We start from the raw sequence: 20215 nt of genomic DNA on the forward strand, positions 1-20215 counted from the left end.
AACGCTTGATGATGGAAACTGCATGTTTACCAAATTTTGATTTGATGCCTTCAGAAGGGTAGAAAATTAGTGAAGGGAAATAATGTATTCTGTGCAGAAAACTTTTGAACAAAATAACTGGGACAAAATAACTGGGCCAAGCTGGGCAGCAGCTTTCTGCTTTGTATATTCCTGGTAGTCGTGAGTTGTTTTTGTTATCTGATATATTTACTCTTGTGTATCCAAGACAATATCTTGCTTTTTTGTTTTTCATGGAGCGATGACAGTGTCCTTGATGTACCATCAATGACCACGAGACGAAATGGTGAAACTATTGAGCTATATTGTGGTAGATGTTAAGCCTCCCACAGCTGGAACCAGAATGGAGGTAGCGTAGGAGAGTATACAGCTTTATACAGCACCTGCTGGGAGGAGCCAGCAGGCTGGGATTTACTGTATTAACTGTAGTACAGTGGCAGTACCGTAATACACGTAGTGTATGACCAGTGGTGTTTACCACATTCACCAGCTGTTTAAAAAAGAATCCAGCGGGGGTGAAAACAACGTTACAGGTTGAGTCTGTCTGGGGCTTTGACTCGCCACCGCGATCGCCTCAGTCCTGGTTGTGGTGTGGGCGTCGATGTGGGTACCTGCGACTCCGGGAGCGTGTTGTCCTCTCCTTCACCCAGTAGTGGATCCGGTGAGGGGACGGATGCTGCTGGGGTGAGGGTTGCGGTGAGAGTCGCTGGTGGGAGGGTGAACGGCCCAGGGGCTGGGAAGGCAACCGGAGGGGGAGGGGACGGTACCAGGTCGGGGGTGGTGGTGGTTGTGAATGGGAACCAGCGGGTTCCAGGGCCCAGAGGGAGACTGTGTCCTGTCGCCCGTCATGGTGTGCCACGTAGGCGTAGTGTGGGTTCGCATGGAGGAGGAGGACTTTTTCGACAAGGGGATCAGATTTGTGGCTCCTCGCATACTTCCGGAGGAGGACGGGCCCAGGAACTGTCAGCCAGGTTGGGAGCGAGACACCAGAGGTGGACTCCCCAGGGAAGGCAAACACACGTTCGCGAGGGGTCTCATTAGTAGCAGTGCACAGGAGCGACCGGATATAGTGGAGCGCTTCGGTGAGGACCTCCTGCCAGCAGGAGACCAGGAGATTCCTAGACCGAAGGGCCAGCAGGACGGCCTTCCAGACCATCGCGTTCTCCCTCTCCACCTGTCCGTTTTCCCGGGGGTTGTAGCTGGTCGTCTTGCTCGAGGCGATGCCCTTGCTAAGCAGAAACTGACGTAGCTCATCACTCATGAAGGAGGATCCCCGATTGCGATGGATGTAAGCGGGGAAACCGAACAAGGTGACGATATTGTGCAAGGCCTTGATGACCGTGGCAGACGTCATGTCGGGGAATGGGAACGCAAAATGGAAATGGGAGTACTCATCAATGATATTGAGAAAGTACACGTTGCGGTCAGTGGAGGGGAGGGGCCCTTTGAAGTCCATGATGCGCTTAAAGGGGCGGGAGGCCGTCACCAGGTGTGCTCTGTCTGGCCGGTAGAAGTGCGGTTTGCACTCCGTGCAGACTTGGCAGTGTCTGGACACAGTCCTGACCTCCTCAACTGAGTAGGGCAGGTTGAGGGCCTTGATAAAGTGGAAGAACCGGGTGGCAGAGGTCATAGCGGAGAGCCCAGAGTCGGTCCACTTGTGCGCTGATAGGGCATCTGGGGGCTCATTGAACTTCCCCTGGCGATACAAGATCTCGTACTTATAGGTGGAGAACTCGATCCTCCACCTCAAGATCTTGTCGTTCTTGATCTTGCCCCGCTGTGTATTGCTAAACATGAAGGCAACCGACTATTGGTCAGTGAGGAGAGTGAATCTCCTGCCGCCCAGGTAATGCTGCCAATGTCTCACAGCTTCCACAATGGCTTGGGCCTCCTTTTCAACAGAGGAGTGCCGAATTTCGGAGGCATGAACTGTGCGGGAGAAGACAGCCACGGGTCTGCCCGCCTGGTTGAGGGTGGCGGCCAGTCACGTCCGATGCATCGCTCTCCACCTGAAAGGGGAGGGACTCGTCGACCGCATGCATCGTGGCTTTGGCGATGTCCAACTTGATGTGGTTGAAGGCCCGGCGGGCCTCAGCCGTCAGGGGAAAAACTGTGGACTTGATGAGTGGACGGGACTTGTCTGCATAATTAGGGCCCCACTGTAGTATCAGAAGAACCCCAGGCATCGTTTCAGGGCCTTGGGGCAGTGGGGGAGGGTGAGTTCCAGGATGTGCCGCATGTGGTCGGTGTCGGGTCCTGGGACTCCATTTTCCACAACGTAGCCAATGATGGCTAAGCGAGTAGTTCGGAAAACGCATTTCTTCTTTATTGTCGGTGAGGTTAAGGAGTTCGGCGGTGTGGAGGATTTCTGGAGATTCGCGTAGTGGTCCTGCTGGTTGTGGCCGCAGATGGTGACATTATCCAGGTACGGGAACGTGTCCCGCAGCCCGTATTGGTCAACCATTCGGTCCATCTCTCGCTGGAAGACCGAGACCTCATTGGTGACGCTGAAGGGAACTCTAAGAAAGTGATAGAGGCGGTCATCTGCTTCGAATGCAGTATATTGGTGGTCCTACGGACGGATGGAGAGCTGGTGATGGGCGGACCTCAAGTCAACTGTGGAGAAGACTCGATACTGCGCAATCTGATTGACCATGTCACATATGCGTGGGAGGGGATACGCATCGAGCTGTGTGTAGCGGTTGATGGTCTGACTGTAGTCGATGACCTTCTGGTGTTTTTCCCCTGTCTTAACCACCACCACTTGAGCTCTCCAGGGGCTGTTACTGGCCTCAATGACCCCCTCCCGCAGAAGCCGTTGAACGTCCGACCTGATAAAGGTCCTGTCCTGTGTGCTGTACCTTCTGCTCCTCGTGGCGACGGGCTTACAGTCCGAGGTGAGGTTTGCGAAAAGTGAGGGCGGATCGACCTTAAGGGTCGTGAGGCCACAGACGGTGAGGGGGGGGGCAGGGGTCCGCCGAACTTCAGTGTAAGGCTCTTGAGGTGGCACTGAAAATCGAGACCAAGTAACAGGGCAGCGCAGAGGTGTTGGGGGGGGGGGGGGGGGGGGGGGGCGGGGCGGCGGAGAGAGAGAGAAGACGTACAGTCTGAAGTTGCTGTACTCTACGCCCTGTACAGAGAGGGTCGCGATGCAGTACCACCGGATTGGTACGGAATGGGATCCCGAGGCCAGGGAGATTTTTTGGGTGATGGGGAGGACCGGGAGGGAGCAGCTCCTTACCGTGGCAGGGTGGATGAAACTCTTTGTGCTCCTGGAGCCGAAGAGGCAGGTCGTGACGTGCCCGTTAATTTATACAGTCATCGTGGTGGTCGCGAGGTTGAGGGGCCGAGACTGATCGAGGGTGATGGAGACGAGCTGCGGAAGATGTTGGGAGTTGTTGGGTTGATCGGCGGTGGCGGGGTATCGGCGGCCCGCGAATGGCCAGGCGAGCAGAGGTCCGTAGATGCAGTCCAAGATGGCGCCGAAGATGGCGGCCCCCACGGGACGTACTTGGCGGACGACATCCAAGATGGCGGCGCCCATGGGCCACCCGTGGCAGGTGGCGGCAAAGATGGCGGTGCCCCTGGATTGCACGGGAGGGTGTGTGTGTGTAGCGATGCTAGGCCTGGTAACAGCAGCGACTGATCAGGCCTGGCAAATGGAGACGAAATGGCCCTTCTTGCCACACCCATTGCAGGGCGGGCTCCGCACTGGGCAGCGTTGTCTGGGGTGCTTGTTCTGGCCACGAAAATAGCATTTGGGGCCTCCGGAGCTAGCTGGCTGCCATGGCGTACCTCGGTCGGATGATGGTGGGGCCCATGATGCCCATGAGGGTGCCGCGGGTCGGAGGTGTAGGACTCTAGATTGCGGGAAGCCACTTCTAGGGAGTTAGTGAGCTGCAAGGTCGAGCGTAGCCCCTTCCAATAATCGCTGGTGAACGTAATTGGACTTAATGCCCGTGACATAGGCATCTCTGATCAACAGTTCTGTGTGTTGGACTGCCGACACTGCCTGGCAATTATAGTTCCTACCAAGTATCCACAAAGCACGCAAGAAATCGTCCTGAGACTCCTCCGGGAGTTGCCGTCTCATGGCCAGGACGTGCCTGCCGAACACCTGATTCACAGTCTTGATGTACTGACCTTTTAGTGATGCCATCGCTTCCGTGTAAGTGGACGCGACCCGAATGAGGGGGGAAAACTTGTGGGCTCACCCGTGCGTTTAGTATCTGGAGCTTCTGTGGGTCTGAGAGGGCTTCTGTGGATGCTCCGACGTATCCTTCAAAGCAGGCTAGCCAGTGCTCAAAGGTGGCTGTGGCATCGACTGCGTGAGGGTTCAGCTCCAGGCGATCCGGCTTGATTATGACGTTCATCTTTAAAATTCTAGCACAATAAATTGATATACCATCAATGACCACGAGACGAAATGGTGAAACTATTGAGGCTTTATTGTGCTAGATGTTAAGCCTCCTGCAGCTGGAACCAGAATGGAGGCAGCACAGGAGAGGATACACTTTTATCCAGCACCTGCTGGGAGGAGCCAGCAGGCTGGGATTTACTGCATTAACTGTAGTACAGTGGCAGTACCGTAATACACGTGGTGTATGACCAATGGTGTTTACCACAGCCCTGTCTTTGCAAGATTTGATCCGAGTCTTTCAATTCTAGCCTCCTAATCAAAGAAGCTCTCAAGATAATAAGTTAAAATAAATGTATGCTTTTGGATGACTCCATTATTGTGAGGTACTTGAATTCACAATATGAAGCTGTTGGTGCACTTAATTTCAAGCATGAAATTACGGAATTTCTTCACCCCAGTTAACAACTTCCGTGTCCTAAATTATGTAAGTGATTAAAGCTTGTGGGAAAAATCCAAGTACAATTCTATTTACTTCCATTTATGAAGCTCCATATTCAAGAAAATATATGGGCATGTTAGCAGATGGCTACTTAATCCAGATGTAGGTCATATTTAATCAAATTAGCAATCTGTCAGCCCTGGGAAATATTGGCGGAAGCTCAAAGCAGCGCTAAGGAGAATTTCACTATCAAGACCAAGGATGAACAAAAACAGCTCAAATTCAATATATATTTAAGGGAGAGAGGCTTGGTTAGAATCTCATGGTAGAAATACTTTGTACTTAATTTTTAATGTCATAATTACTTTGTTCTTACATAAATATTCTAATTTTAATTCCGAAAGTAATCTGGGAAATACGAAACTGTTGCAATGCTCAGTTTGACAGAAGTTTCACACCATTAGAAAACCTATTGGGTGCGATTTAATGGCCGCGTTGCGCTTAAACGAGAGCGCGACTAGGCCGTTTGATTGCGGGAGAGGCCAAAATCGAGATCCGCGAAAGGTGACGATCAGTTTGCGATCTAACCCCCGACCCCATTGTTGAAATCAGGGTCCTGCTGAAACGTGGCAAGAAACCAATAATCACTGCTTAAGGCCAATCTCCATACATTTAATGAAAGCGACCCCCTATCGAATGGCCTCCCGTGATCTGACCGCTTCCCCAGCTAGTTGTCACACAGGTGTCGATCAGCACACCTTTAAAAAAATGTGTAGCCCATCTTTGCTTCCCGGCAATGAGCCGGGGGGCACCGGGGTTGCTGCCCCGGTGTTCGGAGTGCGGTGGGGAGCCCCCCCCAGTGGGGCCAGTCTCCGCAGGTGGGGGCTGCCATCGGGGGTGGGGGGGGGTTTGCAGAGCAGGGGGCTGGCTTCACATGGCCATGGAGTGGGGGGGGGGGGGAGGGAGAGGAGGAGGGTAGATGGGTGCCTCAGCACCCGCGGGCCTGCCATGCCACCTCCTGCATCGTGTATACCTGTTCCTGCAGCAACCCCAGCCTGCCAGCCCCACCGATCAATCATAACTCCCATTGAGGCCTCTGCCCGTGCGGCCGAAGGCTATTGCTGATTAGAAATTGGCAATCAAAGTTAAGTGAGCACTTCAGACCTCCCTAGTGGCTCCCTGTGGGTAGGTGTGCCATGTAGCATGTGGGAATTAATGTCTAGCATCCCAATCAAACCATGATGCCTGCACACTGTACCTGAACGCCGTGGAAGGTAACAGCAGAGACACAGCAGTCAATATCCGAACACCCAGGGGTTGGGCCCCAGACCGGGGACATTTTGGTGACAAGAGGGTGAACTTGTGCAACGGGGAAGGGAACAGCGTCCAGTCCAGGTAAAGTTACGTTTGCGTGTCTGGGGTTCAGGGTGTGGAGTCCGGAGAGCAGGGACCCTTGCTGAAGCCTGTGGGGGGGGGGGGGGGGGGGGAGGAAGCAGGGTGGGTCAGAGGGGGAGAATGTGGGGGGAGGGAGGCAATGGCGGACAATAGGGGGGGAGAGGGGTCAATGGAGGGGAGGGAGATCAATGGGGGAAGTCTCTCAGCCTATCCCAATTCCTTCCAGATATTACACGCAATGGATGACATCTTGGACCCCAGGATGCTGCCCTCGTGGTGCTGGTAACAGGCCGGCCAGGCGCTAGAGGAGGCAGAGGCAGCAGTATCGACAGAGACTTGAGTTAGTGGCCCACGGAGGACCGGGCTGCCCATTAGGCCAGGGAGGGATCCAGAGGGGGTGGCAGGCAATGGCCCAAGGTGTACAGGTGCCTCTGGTCTTTCAAACAGATGATAGACAGCATGTGCCGCAGGAAGTTTCGCCTCATCAGGAGGACGGTCCAGCTCCTGAGCCATGTATTTGTCGACTTGGCATCAAGTGGAGGCGGAGGATACCCACTCCGGGTGTCAAGGTCACTGTAGCCTTGAACTTCTACACCTCAGGATCATTCCAGGGCTCAAGCGGGACTTGTGTGGCTCTCACAAGCCACAGCCCACAAGTGCATCCGTGAAAGTCACGGCTGCCCTGTTTGCCCGGGTAGCGAACTATATAAACTGTGACATGCTCCAGACCCAACAAGATGGCACCCAGGCAGCAGGATCCTCCATCATCAACGGAATGCCCTAAGTCCAGGGGCTAATAGATGGCATGCATGTCGCCTTACACTCACCGGGCTGTCTGGGAGTGCCCTACATCACCAGGAAGGGTTTTAACTCAAAACAAAGAACTCCCTGAATGTTCAGCTTGCGAGCTGAAGATCGTGCACGTTTTCCAGGGAGTGTGCACGGGAGCTGCATCCTGGGGCAGTCTGACAACCCCGGTCTCTTTGAGGACCACCCAGGATGGCCAATTGGCTCTTGGGGACCAGGGATATCTACTGAGGACCCGGCTAATGGTATCAGTGTGGAGGCTGGTGACCGATGCGGAAACCTGATACACTGAGGCCCATGTTGCCACCTGGGCCATCATTTAGCGGTGCTTCAACTCCTCCAGATGCGGTTCTGATACTCAATTGCTCTGGTGGTGCACAGCAGTACACCCCCCAACGACCATGATGGGCAATGATGCCCACCAGAACCCCTGAGACCTGCCCCCTCTCTACCTGTGATGTACATCCTGGCGACACACCTAGGCACAGGGTAAGGGGTGAGGATGCGGTGGGTGAGAGTGGTTGGGTCAATGGGGCGGCACCATCGAGGGATTGGGCACACGTGTATAGAATTTGAAAACGTTGACTTTGAACAATATGACATCTCTGGCATTTTCTTCTGAAATGCTGGCTGAGCACCATTCCCATGCCCACCTCTCTGGATATGGAGGTCCTGGATGCCTCTCCCGCACTGTCCCCTCAAAACGCCCCCCACCCTGCAGCTTTGTGGTCTGCTGTGACCTCCACAACTTGGCACAGCAACGGGGCGACATGTTGGAGATGGAGGAGGAGGAACATGTGGCCACTGCCGTGGAGGACTAGAATGAGGAGGTGCAGGACCAGAAGGGGCTGGAAGATGAGCTCGGGGAGGACCTGTAGGCCCAGCCAGTGGGTCAGGAGGTGAGTTACTTGCTGTAGGATACCTCGCTTTTGACCTACCCTGGTAGCCACAGTATTAATATGTGCATAGAAGCCTATCCACTACAGTGTATAGTACCGAGATAAGTGTTTCTGTGCTGGTGAAGGGTGGGATAGACAGCTGTGCTGTGAATACAGTGGTGTCCTCGGAGCTCCGCCCCGAGACGGGTGGGCGGGAGGACTACCCCAGATGAGCGGCACCATTGGATCAGGATCTTGTGGGAGAATAGATAGGTGGATTGGCCATGCTAAATTGCCCGTAGTGTCCTAAAAAGTAAGGTTAAGGGGGGGTTGTTGGGTTACGGGTATAGGGTGGATACGTGGGTTTGAGTAGGGTGATCATTGCTCGGCACAACATCGAGGGCCGAAGGGTCTGTTCTGTGCTGTACTGTTCTATGTTCTATGTTCTAATGGACATGTGGTTAGTGGGAGGGATGGGTAATTTTGAATGGCATTAACAATACACGTAAGATAGATCATCTGGGTGGGGGTGGGTGGATCCTCACCTCTTACGGCATCCTCTAAGTCGGTGGCAGATCAGTCCTCGGCCACCCCGGTGCCCTCCAGGGACCGTTACTTGTAGGGAGTGAGGTCTCTGATGTCCGACACCCCGCCGTCCATCTGCCCCACTCCCATCTGTTGTGGGTGAACTTCTGCTGCGCGGACACAGAAGGGCCATCATGCGCCACACGCGTCATTCATCACTGGAGTCTGGGATGGTCGCTGCCACTTTTCCCAGGCGGCATTGGCTGCCGTGTGAGTGACCCTCTGAGACTTTGCTGGAACAGGGCATCCCATCTGGCCTCTGCCCAGGTCGACATCCCTGTGGGGCTGGTCTCCTCGGTGGCATGGTATCGAGCAGAGTGCAGTTGGCTGCTCTCCCTTGTTAGCTGGGGGGGTTGACCAACGTAGTCTCGGTGGATCAGCTGGCGTGAAGTCCGTGGGGCCTTGTTAAGTGGACCACTTATCGTTTTGTAGCAGTGACGGCCTCATCAGTCCGAGTGTCTGGAAGTTTGTGGCAGTTTCCGCTCGCTACCACATTTGGAACCTTTTCCGGTAAATTGCGCCCTTTGAGTCTGATTTTGACTCCATGTAAGTGGATAGGTTTTGAATGAATTAAAAACCGTCTGTTATCTGCTTTATAAGTTTTCCGGTGTCTGCTACCATATCATCCACTAATGCTGTCTTTGAGGAAATGGATTGCTCACCTGACAGTAGGCGAAGAGAACTTTTACTGGCTGTAAAAGTAGAGGTCAAAATAGTACCAAGCGGTCAAAAACATTGGGCTGGATTCTCCGCCGGCGTGATGCTCCGTTTTGCCAGCAGCCCGGGGGTTTCCCGACGATGTGGGGCTGCCCCACAATGGGAAACCCCATTGACCGGCCGGCCTAACGGAGCATCCCGCCGGCGGGGCGAAACAGACTTGTGGCGCGGTGTGGCAGAGAATCCAGCCCATTGTTATTATTACTGTTCTAATAGATTTATCAGTATATGCTACGATGCAAATCTATGATATATACTTTTAGTGAATTATGTTTCCTAAAGCAAATCTCTATCTGTCGATGAAGCACACATTTGTGACGGCGCACCTGTGGCGGCGAGGGGCGCGTCCAAGGGAAATGGCGTTAACAACAGATGATTCTGCTGAACACACAGCGGAGGGGGAGGAAAACCTTGCCCCTGGTCTCTATCTTGAATGAATCTGCCTCTACACTCACGTGGGAATGCCTGGAGGTTATACCCTTGTTGTGGGAATTTCGCCGGTAGTTATTCAACTATCGCGTACTACACTCCTCGACTGACCAGACGACATCTAGAGTTGAGCTTCAGTTTAAACCTATATTGCAAGCTATAACGGGAGCAAAGCTGCCACCAGATGGCTTGCCAATTCCAGATCACAGCAAGGATTGAGCAATTATAATTTGTGTATTATCAGAGGTAATTAACATACACCAATCAAACAAATACATTTATTCAAAAACAATTGCACATTCACAACTAATAATTAGGATTACATATGCGTATAGTTACCAATCATAATCAAAGCACAGACATAGTATTATTATATCGCCTTCATAGTCCTGTGTTCTAAGATGATCACGTGAGTGGCAACTGCCTGGTACCAATCAACCTTTTGGGTGCAGACACTCTTGCCGAAACTACAAGTCCTTGGGAGTTTTATCTGCAGACTTGTGGTTATCTGTCTATGAAAAGCTACTAACCACTGTAAGCAGGAACTCGTATTAACCCTTAGGTTTTATTTAAACCTGGTACATAGGTCTTATACCTAAATCTACCTCTTCAACCTATTATGGGCCAGGGTTTAGAGAACACCAGATTATATCATGGAGTTCACCTGACTCATAATTTTGAATAGATTTTGGTATGGGGAGCACAAGGGCCCACTTAACATTTTATAAACCCACAGTAAACATCTTAAAAACTACCAACACTGATAACCCCCCCCAAAAAAAACGTTCCTCACAGAAACTGGTATTACTTTGAAATCATCAATTGACATGTTTTAGATTGCAAAGAGAAAGATCAATGCACATTTGCTTGGTTTGAATGCAGCTCTCCAACTGAAAGCGAAACTAAACACAAGAGCCAAAAAGAGCTTTCAGCTCCACCCACACAATGACATCACTGCAGCCATTTGACAAAGCACACTTTTCTTAAAGGGACATTCACATGACAAACCCTGCATTTGCATTCTTCAATTTTCTTGGTCTTCCCGTCTAAATCTTAACTAACAACTCCCACCTATCACCCCGACCATATATACATAATTGATTATACTCTCGACACAGTCATTCCATGCAAATTTAAAATAAAGGTCGGTCACAGATTTCATTTAAAAAAACTGATGTAAATATGGAAGGATATGATTTTTAAAAGCATGGAATTTTCTTGTGATGGATTTGAGCTAACAATGATGGACCTTCCAAGTCTGATTATTGCTGAAATGCCTGTTTTGTAGTCTGACATTATCATTCTCTTTGTCTTGTATTTCTTGACATCTTTGTTATTTAATCTCTCCTGACCTCCAACCTACCCTGACCTTCTATTTTGTTACATCTGCTCCACCCCCTTCAACAGCATAAAATCCATCTCATTTCAACTTCTCTTCAGTTCTGAAGAAGAGTCATATGGACTCTGATCCACTATGCTTCCAGACCTGTTGAGGTTTTCCCAGTATTTTCTGGTTTTATTTTGGATTTCCAGTATCTGCAATATTTTACTTTTATTGAAGTTGATCCCATAGATTGCTGCAGCTGGCAAGAGTAAGTATTCCTCATACCAGTGAATAGAATATCCTCTACTTAGTTTCCCTGTTTAATTTGCTCCCTGAGGTTTCAATCACATATGTAGCATTGATATTATGGCTAGTTTCTTAGTTTTTCTAATTTTTCTCATTCTCATTTTTCACGTTTTGTCTGCAGACATGGGAAACTTTGAAGAAGGTGACCAACATATTATAGTATTGCAGGGTCAGGCTGCAGTACTAAAATCTCCAGACATCAGCAGCTACCCACAGCCGCAAATGACATGGTTCCGTGATGGCCAAAAGATAATCCCCAGCAACAGAATGTGAGTGAGCATGTTTATGGCTGTTAACATGTTATTGGTGATTTTTAAACATTTATAATTGATGATACAAGGACAGAAATTTCCTTTTTACTGCTACAATGGCATAGAGTTTTTGAAAATCACATTGATGGCATGGCATCGAGGAAGACAGTATCCTTGGGGGGTTGCAGAGGGTAAGCCTCTTTGCCACTTGCTTTTAATCTGTTGAAGCTCCTGTCCATAATTTAATTGGAAACAGTAATAGTATTTTTACAAGTATATTTCAAATTTAAGGAGGCCATTCGGCCCATCGAGTCTGCACCGGCCCTTGGAAAGAGCACCCCATCCAAGCCCACACCCCCACTCTATCCCAGTAACCCCATCTAACCTTTTGGAAACTAAGGGCAATTTAGCATGACCAATCCATCTAACCTGCACATCTTTGGACTGGGGGAGGAAGTCCACGCAGACACGGGGCGAATGTGCAGACTCCACACAGGCGGTGACCCAAGCCGGGAATCGAACCTGGGACCCTGGTGCTGTGAAGCAACTGTGCGAACCTCTGTGCTACTGTGCTGCCCTGATGTACTGGGAATAAGTATTTGGGTGCAGATATCAATGTACTCTTCAAAATTTTCAGTCCATTACCTCAGCGAAGAGTGTACTCTGTAAAATTAGTAATAATGTATATCTTGACTACATTTCAGTCAGGATTTGTTGCTAGTATGCACACTTAATACTTAGATTAAGGAAAATCATTTTGTCTTGGCAGGGGAGACTGAAGGAGAGTATTTTGCAGTTATTATCTTGGGGCAATATTCATATCTGTCTTTATTCAATGATGTTGAAAAAGTAAGCAGTAAAAGGAATACAACATGATAGTTGTTTTAAGGAACAGTTTGCTTACATTATATCAGACTCTGGGATTTTGTAAAAACTGAACTAAAATCCAGGTCAGAAATCCCTTCTGCGTTCCTCTGCTGGTATAACCTCACTTAGATATTACGGAAACAATCCGCTAGTGGGGTTTCCGCCGCACTTACCATTCTGGTGACAGACCAGGAACAGCTTCAAGGAAGTTTCCTGTCTTTGTTCCATAATTTAGGCCTAATTCCTGTTCACACAATTATGGGATTGTATTTTTGTTTTCGTAAGTATTAGATTCTTACAATGACTGTGACTTTAGGTCCTTATTTGTCATTTCAGTTTCTCCGTTCTAATGTTTGAAGTTTTAGCAGCCTTAAAAAAGTTGGAATGGTACTTGATAAGAACACAAAAGTCATGTGGCTGAACTAGAGTGAAAATATGCTTCAAAACATAAAAATGAAACACTGGTCACTGCAGAATTTAAGAGTGTTGTTCCAACAAAATTATGTCTCGGCATTCTTAAAAAGGAGAAAGAATCCAATGCAAACTTTGGGCAAAAATCTCCTGAACTGTATCAAATATAATAAGGTCAGGCAGAGAATCAAGAGGAGGCATGCAAACATGTGTCTTTGGTGGAATAAAAAAGCAATGAGTTAACAATGGAGTGAAGGTAGGAAACAGACTTGTGGTTAAAGAACAGAAAACCAGATGAAGGAAAGACAGAAATAATAATAGAAAAAAGGAGGAAAAGAGAACATACCAAAGGAGGAAAAAGGTCACCTCTCTAGTTCTTTGTTTGCTTTCTGCAGTTTGGACCATTTCATCCAAGAGGTCCCAAGTTGGGGAGGTTTAAGAATCCTCCCAGAATCTAACTCTTTTGAAAACTTGAGCTTAATAAACAGTTGAGCAGAAAATAAGTATACAGAACAAAAAGGGAAACAAAGGGAGTAGATTTAGTATCAGCGTTCCATTGAAGGGAATAGACACAATGGTGAGGCCAAGATTGACGATAGCTGAAGATTTGAATCATCGTCAGAGTTGCCACCAAGATTGGGTAGGCTATCAGTCATCAGTAGTGTTAAACACGACCAAGAGGCATTTGAGCAATGCAACCATATTTTTTTTTTTATCGCTTATTGTCACGAGTAGGCTTGAATGAAGTTACTGTGAAAAGCCCCTAGTCGCCACATTCCGGCCCCTGTCCAGGGAGGCTGGTACGGGAATCGAACCGTGCTGCTGGCCTGCTTGGTCTGCTTTAAAAGCCAGCGATTTAGCCTGGTGAGCTAAACCAGCCCCTGGTTTATATCGAGACCTTGTGGCATTCTCTGGCAAGTGAAAATGAGAGTAGAGGATATCAACTGTGAAATGTTTGTATGATTTTCTGCATTTGGAACTGTGTTTAGAAACAGAATTATCCAACTCTAAACATTGCTAGAGGGAGTATTGGACTCTGACTGAATCTGAGACTTGCCATTCATACTCCAATGCAATTTATTCAGGTTTTCCAATAGAGTTGAATTTGCCAGACATTGCACCATGTTGCTCTTCACTTACACATTGTTAAAACTTCTTTTAGCAGTGGATAAGTTGCAGGCTTGTCGGATCAAATTTTACTTGTAATTTATATCAATTTAATTCTTTTCACCAAATTAGTGTTTGTGACCAGTGACATTTTTGCTGTTTGGAAAGGACTGTTGCTATGATGCTCAACGTCAGGGGTTGTTAGATTTAGCAAATGTTTCCACATCTTTCTAAACTAATGGAGTGAATCACAGCTGTTTGTGAAACAAGGCAGAACATTTCTTGCAGGTATTTGCAATCTATTATTTGTAGGTAAGTCAGGCTATTGTGCTGAATTTTATGGAGGTGGCAGAAATCCTGCTATTAGGGCTGAATAAAGAGGGCGCCCCTGCTTCAGACACAGGGACTCTGCCGATATTAAGCAGGGTGCCCACCCCCAAGAGCTGCACGCGTAATCAGAGGACTGGCAGCTCAGCCATGTCACTGTTATCAGTGGCCATTGCTGGTGCTGCATCTGAGAACGAGGGCATTGATGGCTGCACCCTCGAAGGGGGCAAATGGGTTTTGCAAAACAACATGATGGAGGGAACGCCACTGTTTGCCTTCCTGCACCATTTTGCCAGCCTTTCCACCTCTGAGCTTGTCCCCAAAACACCATGAAAATTCAGCCCTCTTTTCATATATTTCAACACTGTACTTCATTGGGTGTGAAATGCTTTGAGATCTTCAGTGATTTTGAAAGCACTATATAAGTGCAAGACTTTTTTATTTTAATATAACCTGGTGCCTTCTGCCACAAAACAGAATTAAAAATAAGAAAAGAAACATGTCGCTAAACTGCAAACACAAAAGTTCAAATGTAAATCATCAGATGTATTAAGTGACTTGATGTACAATTGATATTTAGAGACGTATTTCATTGCTAAACAAAAAAAATGCAGTCCTTGACATTAATGGTACTTTTAGTGATGCCAATGGAAACATTTCCAGTGATGTGTGTCCTTGCCCCGAGCCTCAAGCCCTTTGGAATGGGTGCTCAAGTAACAGGTTTCCAGGAGGCTTGGAAAAACCCTGAAGATGTTTGGCCCTTCCATACAGGCAGTCCTCAACTTTTCAATATTCGAGTTACGATAAACAGCACTTTCAACATTTATAAGTTGCCATCTCATTTTGACTTTACAATGTTAGTTTTGACTTTACAATGCAACAACAGCATTTTGATATGTGCGGATTGACATTCTGCATCCTCTATCTGTATGACTTGACAGGTCAAACCGTCTTTTATTAGATGGGAACGAGTATTTTATGCTGTTACTTTTTTTGGCACAAACGTTGTGATTTTTACACATTTATATGCTTATGCTGTATTTAATAAACACTCAACTGACAGTGATTGATGGCATCATTAGATTCCCCACACTAACCAAGGAACTTGAGCTAAGGCATGCTGTCATCAACGGGTCCCTTACGACTTGACAGTGCAAGAGTTGCGAGCATTTAGCACTGCCGGGCGTCGCATGAGTGATTTCAGGAACCAAACCCCATTTATACCTTTGTTTCCATGGGGAAATTGGTTCCAACTTATGACATTTCAACTTGCAATTGTGTCTTGGATCTGAAGACTGCCTATAGTGTGATATTTCAGAATTCTTACTGCACCAACATTGGAAGTAACACCTTTTGTTACTTGGTTTGTTAAACCAGTAAAGGAAATGGAATTAAATCATGTTAGCACATGCTTGACATATTTTGGCAATACTTTAAAAAAAAGTGGAAAATCAGACTAGGGTGCAGCTTGATATTTGGCTCGCGACCGTCATCATCCATTTTTGGGATACATTTTTTGGGGAAGAGCCTCATACCATCCCAAATATTGTCTCCTGGATGGAAATTATTGCTGGGAATGTATTGCTCCTGATCTGGGATTTGAACTGTGAACCAAAATATCAAAAAAAGACAGGTGCATCCATGCATTTACATCTGAAAGTGAGAACTTCCTGATGGGGTGGCCATGTTGAGGGCTTTGTATGAGATGTTCAGGAGTCATTTTCTGGATCGTTAAACTTCTAACAACCTTTTGGCCATCTTTCAGAGTGGTGGGTGACGTGTAACTTCTCCCTCTTCTATTCTGGGCACTAGCATGCTCATGTTTCCTTGATTGATGCATCTCTAGTGGGCAGAAGTAAACTTGCATTTTTGGGAGGCGTGCTCTCCCTCTCTGCAAGGGCCCCATGTCACACCCTGTTCCTCTTCTCTCCCCACCCCCACCCCAATGAGATTGAGCACTGCCCTCAATTATGTCAAGCCCCGCCCCCAATGACATCCTTAAGCAAAAGTAGACAATCGTCTAAGGTGTTCAAAAGCAGTGACAAATTCAACAAAGCTTATAAATTGGTATGCTGGGTAGTCTTTGGAAATTTTGAAAAGAATTGGGGTGAGAATGAGCTGGAATTCACTGCCCAAATCCTACTAGAGTATCTGGCTGCTGGCAATAAGTTTTGGGAATGCTGTGAAGCCAACGGATGGTCAAGGCAAGCAGGGTGTCACAAAAGACACTGCCATTGATCAGAGAAAGAAATGACTGACACCAAAAGAAGCAGTAATTTCAACAGGCAAAATCTACAAGTAGAAAGAAGATGTTAGTTGCTGCCCAGCTCCTTCACCCTCAACCCTACCTGGCTGGTTCTGGCTCTGGTCGAGTTGCCCCACTTCCACTATCTGCTGCTCCCTGATTCCCCGAGACATGATGCCAGGGCTTGCCTGGCCTTCTTCATACCTCCTGACAGATGCACTGCTCACTTCTCAGCTGTGGCTCGGGTAGCTAGGCCACCTTGTCGACCATTCCACTGGTAGTGTAAACCATCTGATAGGTGTTCTGCGTAAGTAGTACAAAACAAATATTTTCCTTCCTAGTTTCCTTGTCGTCACGTGTGCTCCTCGCCTCGCTGAAAGATTTGCAGGCTTGCACCCCAAAGTTTGGTTGGAGATCTCACTTTTGCCTCAGGCTCTCCGCCAGACTGAATGCCGGAAACCTGGCTGCTGCTTTGCATCTTGACTCAATAAAAGTTCAGAAAGTTCACACAAATTGAGGAAATCCCTGTCTGATTTGCTCTACGTTTCCAAACCTTGCAATGCCTGACAAACTGTTTTCCTGCTTTAAAGGGGAGTCCACCAACCAGAGCCCAATGTTCTGTACTTCCTGCTGATAGGTTCAACGTCTATCAGCAAATTTAGAGCTCTCAGGCTCTGATTGGTGTTCCCGTGGTATTCCCACCATAACAGTGACCTCTCTGAACGCCCCCCCCCCCTTCCCCCGATTAGCAGGAACCTGGCGCTGCAGCATTGTGTGTTTCATCGAAAGTCTGCCCCTTCTCGTGGGACAGACATATGATGCTGGAATTACAATGAGGTGATGTACCCCAATCCCACATACTCCATCAGGGTCACCAATAGATATCATCAGTGGTTCATACTGCCATTTGTGGAAGGATGTCAGGAATGCGAATATTTGGCTGCATGTTATATCTTTTTAAATATCTGACATAATTTCAAATAAACGAAATGTGTAAAAACCTTACAAATATGTAATGATGCACCATGCACTTCTCTGATGAGAAGGCATTCATCAGTCTGCTTTCCAGTAATTCCACTGGTAGTGAATAAACAAATATTTTCCTTCCTATTTTCCTAAACCTCCTTGTTGACCTCCATTGAATGGCCCACTGAAACCAAGAGTCGCCCACGCATGGAATCAAGGACATGAATCCGTTTTTTTAACCACTTCTTGAGGCTGCATGCCAATACAGTATTTTTTAAAAATCAGAGAATCATAGAATTTACAGTGCAGAAGGAGGCCATTCGGCCCATCGAGTCTGCACCGGCTCTTGGAAAGAGCACCCTACCCAAGGTCAACACCTCCCCCTCTCCCAATAACCCAGTAACCCCACCCAACACTAAGGGAAATTTTGGACACTAAGGGCAATTTATCATGGCTAATCCACCTAACCTGCACATCTTTGGACTGTGGGAGGAAACCAGAGCACCCGGAGGAAACCCACGCACATACGGGGAGGATGTGCAGACTCCGCATAGACAGTGACCCAAGCCGGAATCGAACCTGGGACCCTGGAGCTGTGAAGCCATTGTGCTCTCCACAATGCTACCGTGCATTCTCTATTAGTACCGTATGTGAGGCAAAGATATGCAGTGTTGCTTTCCAGATAAACCTTTGCCAGTCTTTAGTAAGTTAATTGTTTTGCCGGTAAAATATTTACTAAAGTATGCCTACTAAAGCTACCTGAAAGGGTGGCGGAGGCAGAGACCCTCATAACATTTAAGCAGTATTTGGACGTGCACTTGCACTGCCAAAGCTATAGGCGAAGTGCTGGAAAATGGGATTAGAATAGTTAGGTGGTTGTTTTTGACCGGCACTGACACGATGGGCCGAAGGGTGTTTTTCCTGTGCTTTGGACCCCAGTGACTCTTAATTTCTGGAGCATTCTGACATTTAAGATTACAGATTTTGAGTAAATAAAAGTTATATTATTTTTAGGAATAGGGTTAAAATCTCTTTTTGTTTTGAAAATATTTTTCAAGTTTTTGATATTTTAACATTTCAAAACACTCAGAGCAAAGAAAAGCAACACAAACGCCAAACCACCCCACCCCCCCGGAACTTCAACCAAGCACCCCACTTTGTCCCCCCCCTCCAACAGCTGACCTTGCAATGTAGTACAAACAAACCCCAACTCTTGTGGAACCCCTCACTCACCCCCCTCAAAGCAAATTTTAACTTTTCCAGATACAAAAACTCAATTAGATTCCCCAGCCACACCGAGGCACAGAGTGGAGCGACTGCCCTCCACCCTAACAGGACCTGCCTGCAAGCGATCAGCGAAGTGAAGGCTAAAACATCTGCCCCCACTCCCGTTTGCAGCTCTGGCAAGTTCGACACCCCAAATATGGCCCCTAGGGAACTGGACTCCGAATCTACGTGCAAGACTGCTGACATGGTGCTGAAGAACGACCTGATCGATTGGAAAATTGCCGTTGTCACTCCACTGCCATTGTCACTACATTATTAAGAAGGGTACAAGAGGGAGTTCTGAATCCATTATTCTGGTGTCTTTTATAGAGAGATTACTCAAATCCATTAATGGGCACTGAGTGATGCATTTGGACAAGCATGAACTAATCAGAGAGCAAGAATTTGTAGAGAGAAAGATCAGCAAGAATTTGTAGAGGGTAAACTATGCTGAACAGGGGTGAACGGTGGCGCAGCGCTTAGCACTCATGGTGCCGAGGACCTGGGTTCAATCCCAGCCTCGGGTCACTGTCCGTGTGGAGTTTGCACACACTCCCTGTGTCTGCAGGAATCTTACTCCCACAACACAAAGATGTGCAGGGTAGGTGGATTGGCCACGCTAAATTGCCCCTTAATTGGAAAAAGTAAAAAAAAAAAATATGCTGAGCAAACCTATTTGAATTTTGAGATAGTAAAACTAATGTGGTAGAAAAGGGAGAATTAAAAGCTGTTCTTTATGTGGGCTTTCAGAAGATATTCAGTAAATTCCAGAAATGGCGTTTTGGTTGGCATGGACCTGTTTGGGCTGAAGGGCCTGTCTCCGTGCCATTCATTCTATGATTCTACTTTCCATCCACCTCCAGAATTTCCTCAACCAGCTGCTGCCGCTCCTCTCTTGCCTCTCTGTTCACCTGAGCCTTAAACAAGTCGATCTCAGTCCTCACCATGTTCACTGGAGAGATGGCCCCTGCCAGAAACCCGCCCAATATCAAAAAGAAAATGAACACAAATACTCCCCCACATCTAGACCTTCCAGACCCCCAACACAATAATCCCTGGAGTTATATGTGACCCTCCGTTTCGCCGGATGGACCACCCCAAACCTCACTTTGTTTTTATGCATCGCCTTCACTCAACCAATGGCCGCCCACACTCCACCGTGAGATCCTGGTATATACAGATACCACTACCATCCCACCTCACCTCGATTCAGCTTCGCCCATCTCAACACCTTTTTCTTCACCTGGTAGCTGTGGAAGCAGACTATCACAAGCTCTTGGTAGTTTATTTGCCATTGGTTTCAGCCGGAGCGACTGGTCAGCCCTGTGCAGCTCGTGGGGGAGGGGCCCTCTTCCTCCCCCAACAACTTGGCGAACATCTCCACAAAATACTCCGCCGGCCTCCAGCCCTCCATCCCCTCGGGCAGTCCCATGATCCTCAGGTTCTGTCTTCGAGACCTGTTCTTCAGGACCTCCAAAGTGGCTCACAGTCCATTGTTGGTCTCCACCAGCCTTCCC

At 48.0% G+C, this 20215-nt stretch overlaps 1 protein-coding gene across 4 annotated transcripts in view; it reads left to right on the forward strand.

Annotated features, from left to right (window-relative positions):
- The window catches only part of sdk1a (sidekick cell adhesion molecule 1a), a 1043142-nt gene that overhangs the window by 360172 nt on the left and 662755 nt on the right, over positions 1-20215 (forward strand). For 3 of the 4 annotated variants that reach the window (XM_038820122.1, XM_038820123.1, XM_038820125.1), the window contains exon 4: positions 11380-11527. The exons of the other annotated variant lie outside the window; for it this stretch is intronic. In XM_038820122.1, the coding sequence (XP_038676050.1) occupies positions 11380-11527 (148 nt within the window). The remainder of the gene's footprint in view (positions 1-11379; positions 11528-20215) is intronic. 4 annotated transcript variants of the gene reach the window in all.

This window comes from Scyliorhinus canicula, chromosome 15 (assembly GCF_902713615.1).
Source record: "Scyliorhinus canicula chromosome 15, sScyCan1.1, whole genome shotgun sequence".
NCBI classification, from domain to species: domain Eukaryota; kingdom Metazoa; phylum Chordata; class Chondrichthyes; order Carcharhiniformes; family Scyliorhinidae; genus Scyliorhinus; species Scyliorhinus canicula.